This window comes from Alligator sinensis, unplaced genomic scaffold (genome assembly GCF_000455745.1).
Source record: "Alligator sinensis unplaced genomic scaffold, ASM45574v1 scaffold1301_1, whole genome shotgun sequence".
Taxonomy (NCBI): domain Eukaryota; kingdom Metazoa; phylum Chordata; order Crocodylia; family Alligatoridae; genus Alligator; species Alligator sinensis.
Window position 1 is genome coordinate 315467 of NW_005842575.1, and position 7784 is coordinate 323250.

Genomic DNA, 7784 nt, shown 5'->3' on the forward strand with positions numbered 1-7784 from the left:
TTTGTTCTGAGTACAAAGGATTAGTTGCTATTTAATACCTTATCGTGTAATACCTTAAGTGTTGTATGAGGACTTGTAAAGTCCCTCTGATCTAGGAGGAATTTCACCTTAGGAGTACTATGTACCACCAAAAATGGAGGTGGTGTGTGCCTATTCTGATGCTCTGGTCAGCCATCTCTATTGCTGGATGGAGGTATAAGCTGTAGATGTGCACAGTCAAAGGTTCTAAATCAACATCTCAGAAACACAAATGTTCTATTCCGTTCTTACCCTGTAATAATAATTTCAGGATAGGTTTGTGCTCCAAGATTCCACGCTCCCCCACTGATGGGCCATTCCTAAACACAAGTACATGGGTTCAGAGAGCAGGGTTATTTCTGACAGACCTCTATTAAGTGAACAACAGATGAAAAATTCTTCGAGAAAGTGATATTTCTCATTAAACTGATTTTTAGACACACACTAGTTATTTTTCACTTTTCCTCCCTGACAGTCTCAGAACAAGGTAGAGATCTTGGCTATGGGAGATCCTTGCCCAAGAAAGGGGAAATGAAAATAAAGTAAAGAATCATGAACTTGGGGTGTTAAATGAGAGAATAGGCCATGCATGTACCATATTAAGCCACCCTCTGTTACTGGGCTTTGCTTATAAATGGTTGGGGTTACAGCAGTGATAACCACTCCTCCCCTTGGGAACTGTCTGTCTTGCAGAAGGCAACTATTGAACTGTTTTAAGTAAGAGGATGTGTATATGGAATTAACTGGGCACAGAGTGGGGAGGGTGATATCTGTGCAGAATGAATGAAAATGCATGTACAATATGGAGAGGTGGGAAAGGAAGGGGATCATAGAGTGGTTAGGCATGTATGCAGAATCAGTGCATCTGGAGGTGTGGAGAAGGGTGTCTAAAATGAATAGCTATGTAAATTCAGCAGTGTTTATGCAGAATGAGTGGATGGGATGGTGTGGAATGAATGGGAGTAGGTGGTGAAGTGTTTGGGGAGGCATGCATAACAAATGAGTATGGGAGGAAATACTAGATGGGCAGCAGGTGACCCAGGTGGGGTGTGTTGAATGAATACATGGAGAGAGCATGGGTAGGACAAACAGGCAACATGTGCATGTTGGACAAACAGGCAAGTGCATGTGGAATTATACCAAAGATTTTATGTTCATTTAAATATATGCTAAATGTGAAACTCAGAAGCAAGTTTTATTTGAAAATGGTGGCAACAATAGAAAAAAATTACCATTAATCCTAAAAAAACTATCTTGAAATCTAGCTACTACAAAAAGTCTTAGTTTTACCCAAATGGGAAGAAATAGGTCCTGTGTTATCAAAAACATTAAAGACCAAAAAAATCTGAAATGAGGTATTTAGATTACTTAAATAATATATTTTATTATAATTGAAATTCACACAAATAAAACATTTGCTTTTAAATTCTCAGAAAATGCATTCTGCTCTTACTAAGTGCTGTAATTTGGAGAAGTATGGCAGTGCCTAACAAAAGTTAGCTTTGCTTTTCTTTCTTTGTCTGTTTTCCTTTTCTTAGTTCTGCTTTCAAGATCATTCTTAGATTTACATTGGTCCCTATTTGTTTACATTCTGATTCAGCAAAGCATGTTCCATAATCTCCCTGACTTCAACAGGATTTAAATGCATCCTTAAATTAAGTTTATTGTTTATGTGCTTTGCTAAAACTGGGACCTTTGACTATTGCACCAAAGGCAAGTTAACATAAATGAATGCAAGCCCAAGGTGAACACTGTAATCTCCACAAATGAGAGACTGGTAATAACCCTGATTTGTTTACACAGTAACTTTTCTAAGTGATTTATGACATTATAACTGGTTGAATATGGAACATACACCAGATTAGTGCTTGGAATGATGAAGCTATAGTATTTTTCATTTCTGTAGCACCTTTTAAACAAAGTTGGATGTAATCACATAATTAAACATTGTACTGCTTCAGTAAAATACGTATTATTCTCCCCATTTAATAACCGGAGGATTCACAGAGGGTCTGATCCTGTGAGGTGTTGAAAATTCTCAACTCTTGCTCAGTCCCTTCACCTGGCAGGATTTTAACCCACAGTGAATCAGTGAGAAAACCGGTGTAGCTTGCAGTTACAATTAGACACTGCAATGTTTCCTTAGATATAGATTAACAAGACTGAAGCCCAGAATGCTAACAGCAGATTTTTTTAACAAAGAGAAAAAGTATTTTTTCCAACTTCAGAGCCAGATAATATGCTCACACCTCAGCCGATATTAGCTGTTCCAACATATGCAAGTCAAGATAAAACAGAAGGTTTCTATCATTTACTTAACCAGTAACACTCATGCAAAATGAAACTACAATTAAAATATTAAATAACAAATGACAGACTAACTCCATGGACCAATTCAAGAACATCAGCATTTAGTTACAATACTTCCATCTAAAAGTATTCTGTCTTTTGCCCAGATGACTAGTCTGACCCATTAAAATGCCTGCTCGCTATTGTACACATCTTCAATGTGCTCAGAGGGGCATGTAAGGAAAACTTACATGACTTCACAGAATAGCAGATATATGAGATCATGAGCCCTAAAATTATATCAGATTCCTTTTTATTTCCAGCACCCAGCAGTCTATTGAACTTTCAGACCACATTGCAAGGAAGAAAAGACAGGCTGTTCTCAAATTAGGAAGGGAAATAGTTGACCCCTGAAATTAAGCCTGATGAAGGATTCTTGTTCCTATCTGCTACATGGAGCTTGTTCTTGAAGATGGAGCTGGTGGCCATCTCCATTGTTCAGCCAGCCTTGATAATGATAACACAAAGGGAAGTTTTTCCTAAGCGCTGGGCAGTGCAGGCCAAAGGATCTGGTAATAGAATTGATCATGGCTTGCTTTTGTATGTCCAACACTACGTGTGTGTGTGTGTGTGTGTGTGTGTGTGTGTGTGTGGATATCTATGTTAAAATAGATACTATTAGCTTTTAAAATATACATTATCACGCACTAATAATTAGCTAACAGCATCCATCTAAAATTAAGAATTTTAGGAAAAGAGAAATGCCACATTGGATGTGCCACCCTGTATAAGTATCACACTTCAATTACAATTTCAACAAAACAAAAATAATTTTGTCCCAGTACTAATATATCAATATTCCATTTTCAGAGTCCTTTACAACACAGTATAAATATCTCAGAGAGCTAGGGAAGAAGACAAGCTATATAAGTTCTGCAAGTATTTTCTGAAGTTCATCTTTCCATTCTTTAGCAAATGGATTATGAACAAATTGTGGACTTTGGCCTTAAAAGCAAGAAATCAGAAGCAAGACTCTCAGGGCCCTGTTACACAGTAATTTTGGGTGGCTCCTGGAGCTCTTAACACCTGGACTGTTTACACATTGACACCTGAAACTGGTTTTAAGCACTCTGCAATTCAGCATTATACCACTCTAGGGCCACTCTAGAGTGCCCCCCGCCACTGGCCCAAATCAGGCCCACTGCCGCCCCAAGCACCCTAGATCCCTGCTCAATGCCCACCCCCCTCCCTCTCCTTACTTGTGGCTGCCTGTGCTGTCTGTCCTGGGGGAGCAGGCACAGGAGGGTTAACTTGCCTGTCAAGCTGCCACTGTTGCTGCTCTCTAGGCAGGCTCAGCCCAGAGAAGAGCAGCAGGCTGGCAGCAGTGGCTGCTGTCCTGGAACGGACATTTCAGGCAACCACAAGTAAGTGGGGGGTGGGAGGGGAAATGGGGGAGCCCCAGGGAGCAGGGGCAGGGTAAAGCCCAGAATGGGACTGGGGGAATTCTTACCTTTCAGTCATCCAGGCCCCTACTGGCCTGAAGTGTGACTGCTTCAAACTCCAGCTAGCACTAACGCCCGTCAACATTTGTGTGGCTCACAGTTTAAGTGTACCTAGGCCCTTATAGACTTCAGTGGGAGTAAGAACAGATTACAGACCAAGAACAAACACACCTTTCTCAATCTATCTTTAAAATACAGTAAATAAGGGTACTTTACTATACAGTAATATTTTCCCCAAGATGTATTATCTATGTACATATTTCCTTCTACACATGCTGCTTTTACTCAAGACTCAATCTTCTGGTTAGCAGTTTTTATTGTGCATATGCCATCACACCCCTCCTCACAAAGGCTGCTTGTACATGTGATGGGGGTTTAGTTCTCCCTAAATTGAAACAGTGGGTTTTTAATTGCGTTGATTAAAAACTCACTGCTTCAATTTAGAGACTTTTGTCACATCACAGTGACAGGCCCCCCATCAACTCACCTGCCTCCCTCCGTCGCTACCCATGGGTAGGCTCCACCAGAAAAAAAATCAGTGAGGGGCCTGATCCTTTTTCTCCCTGCCTGCCTCTCCCGCGGCCAGGGGGCGAGCTGTGTGGGCCCCGAGCTAAAATACATCAGATGGGTTTTACCTTGCTACGTAACAAGGTCACTTAAAGCAAAATAAGCTGTCACATGTGTACCCTGTGACGAAATTAAAGTGAAATACATTGCCGCAGGGGTAAACAGTGCAACATTAAAGCAGTGCAAAAGGGCAATTAAGCCGCTTTAAAGGCCAGCTTTGTCAAGTGTACAAGTGCACAAAGACCTGAATGACAGAATGGACTCAACTCCCCTCATTTCTTTTGACAGGACAGGTGTTAAAGGACTCTGTAGTACTGGGGAAAGAGGATGGGTGCTGGAATCATGGACAACACATCTTGAAGTACCACAGATTCTCTAACATGTGTAACCATCTCTTTCTTTGTGATTGTCCAGATATATTTAACTGCTGATGACTAAGCAATAGTGACCAAATATGAAGTGGGGGTAGATTCTTGTTGCTTGTTTACCTAAATAAAGACTTCAACAAAGCTCTGCCAAAAGAAGCATCAGACTCCGATGCTCTCATCAGAAAATGGTGTTGCCTACAGAAAAAGATTGAGTTGCAAATCACTGCTGTGAATACTTCTGATATGGGTATTGTTTCTCAAGTAAACTGCAGATGCTGCCTGAGTCATAGTGGAAAAAGTCATCATCTGGGCTGGAGATTTACATTCATTAGACTCATTATAGAGTCTAATGAAAATCTATACTAGGAAATGACTCTGAAAAGACTATAGACCCTGATGGATAATTACTTGAACATGAGCTCCCTCTGTGATGCCAGGTCCAAAATGTTTCTCTCTTGCAGTAACTTGGATGTATAAATTGGAATATAGAGGAGGTGTACAGAGGCGATTTTAACTCTGTATTTGCACTGGTGAAACTCTAGAATACTGTGACCAGTTCTGGTGCCCACTGTTAAAGAGTATTGTGAAAAATTAAAGAATGTTCAGAGAAAAAATCATGAGAAAGATTTAAAGATTGGAAAACCTGCCTTGTATAGTGAGAAACTCAAGAAGCTTAATTTATTTAGTTTATCAAAGAGAAGCCTCAGGAATGATTTGATCATAGTCTATAAGAACCTGTAAGGAAAATACAAATTAAGAACAGATAACTCTTCCATCTATCAGACAAAGATACAAAGTTTCCAAAGGCTAGAAGTTGATGCCAGACAAATTTACACTCAAAACCAGCTGCTAATTTTATCAGTGAGGGTAATTCTTCACTGATAATATCACAAGCAACAAGCAGCTTTCATAAACTTGATAAGATCTGAAAAATATCATATTCAGTAGATGCAAAAATGATATTTTCAACAATAGCATAATTTCTTTCCTCCTTTATGAAGCAACTTTGGAAATCCACATAAGTTATTGATAAGAAAATCAACACATTTGAAATCAGATGCCAGCAGAAGACCCTCAGTCTTTAGGACAGTTTGTTACAAAATGAGAAATCCAAGTAGAGCAAAACAACCTAAAGCATCAAAAGATGCCAAGACAGCACTTAGGACAGATTTTAAGAGGGCCATCAATATCAAATGATAACATAGCCACACCCTTAAAGAGAAGAGTGCATCCTGGAGAAACATCTGGAATAGGGGAGGAAAGTCCATTCCATCAACATGACACTGAAGCAACTGAATGGAGCAGCACAGAAAAAGGCACATCAGACTCCTGATAAATGCATCAAAGGTTGTGGTAGAGGCAATCTTTAAATTAAGATTACTTTTGTAAAAGTTGGGCTGTAGTTCAAACAGGAATTAATCCATAGAAATCCCAAGGTTTATGTTATGCAAAAAGTCAGACTAGATGGTTGTAAGAGCTGCCAGTGAAAGAGTAGCCATTGCCAAGGTAAGCAGAGCCAAGAAAAGTGGTGCCAAGAGATGTTGATACTACAGATTTGATACTGGTGGTAATTAGTGTAGGTCCCTGAGATATTGCTGGAAGTCTGGAAATACGCTCTTTTGGAGCTCCACTGGTAATTATTTCAGGCTAGGAAGTCCATTTATATTGAAATACACATGATGATAGATATAAATTCACTCTCTTATCTACACTTCTGAAAGAAGCAGTAATCCTGTCTCTCTCTCCTATAGGCTTATGTGATTGACTCACAGTTCTACCAGAGCCTTTAGTCAGAGCTGTCTTAGAGCAGGGGTGGGCAATTATTTTGGCTGGAGGGCCACTTAAGGAGTTTTGATGACCTGTCCAAGGCCACAAAGAAGCTCCACCTCTTGACAGGTGCCTTGCCCCCTTGCAACCAGAAGTCCCACCCCCTAATCCCTGACCTTTGCCACCAGAAGTCCCCCCCCTTGCCTGGAACTCATTTTGGCAGGGGGGCGCGTTGCCATCTTGGAACCAAAAACAACTAAATCATATGTTAAAAATCAAACATCTATTATAACATATTTTAATGTTATTTTAAAATATATTTTTGTCCTCATTTACATGTGTTTGTGTAGTGTATTTACAGGCGATTGCATAATAGCTCAAAACAAAGTCTTAATCTTGTATATTGTGTGGGGTGTGTGAGGAGTGTGTGTGGGGGAGCGTGTGGGGTGTGGCATGGGGGTTGGTGTGTGTGTGATGGGATGTGGGGGGGCTGGGGGTGGGGTCTGTAGGGGAGCGTGAGTGTGTGTGTGTGTGGACATATGTGCGGTGGGTGTCAGTGTGCGTGTAGGCAGTGTGTGGGGGTTGTAGGCAGGGAGTGGGGGAAGGTGTGGTTGTGTGTGAGGGAGGGTGGGTATGGTGGGGTGTGCATGTGCCTCCTAAGTGGTGCACAGCCCCCACCACCGGTGGCAGCAGCAGCAGCAGGCCCTCAGGGCACTCATAGCCCATGCAGGGAGAGCCCCTTGGTGGCTTATGGCTCTGGCCAGTTCCAGGAGCTGCCCATGGCATTACAGAGCGGGACCAAGCCAGCCCGGTTTCATTGCATGGGGCTTCCTGTAGGTCATATGCAGCCCCTGGGACCCGGCCAGATCCACATACTGTGGGGGGAGCCCCATGCAGTTGAACCAGTGGCCTTCCCTGCTCCCACATGCAGATCTTGGGACTCCGCTGGGAAGCAGGGAGCAGGGCCAAGCCAGCCTGGCTCCATCACCCGGGGCTCCCTGCCACTTCCAGCAGAGTCCCAGGAGCTGCATGTGAGCCATGGGGAGCTCCACATGATGGAACTGGGCCAACTTGGGCTCCATAATTCTGCTACCCTGCTGGGCGTGGGCCCCATGCTTCAGGCTCCATGCTCCTGCAGACCCCAGCCCTGCGCTTCATGTTCCTGCCTAGTTGCAGCTTCCTCCCCACCTGCCCACCCCCACTTCCCTACCTGCTGCCTGGAGCACTGCAGCAGCGACAGGAAATGAAACTGCTGGAGGCTGGGGGGGGCCGG

General features: G+C 42.5%; 1 protein-coding gene across 1 annotated transcript in view; it reads right to left on the reverse strand.

The window, feature by feature from the left end:
* Nucleotides 1-7784, reverse strand: part of STXBP5L (syntaxin binding protein 5 like) — a 253207-nt gene that overhangs the window by 141942 nt on the left and 103481 nt on the right. The window contains exon 12 of the mRNA XM_025214254.1: nt 271-338. Within this exon, the coding sequence (XP_025070039.1) occupies nt 271-338 (68 nt within the window). The remainder of the gene's footprint in view (nt 1-270; nt 339-7784) is intronic.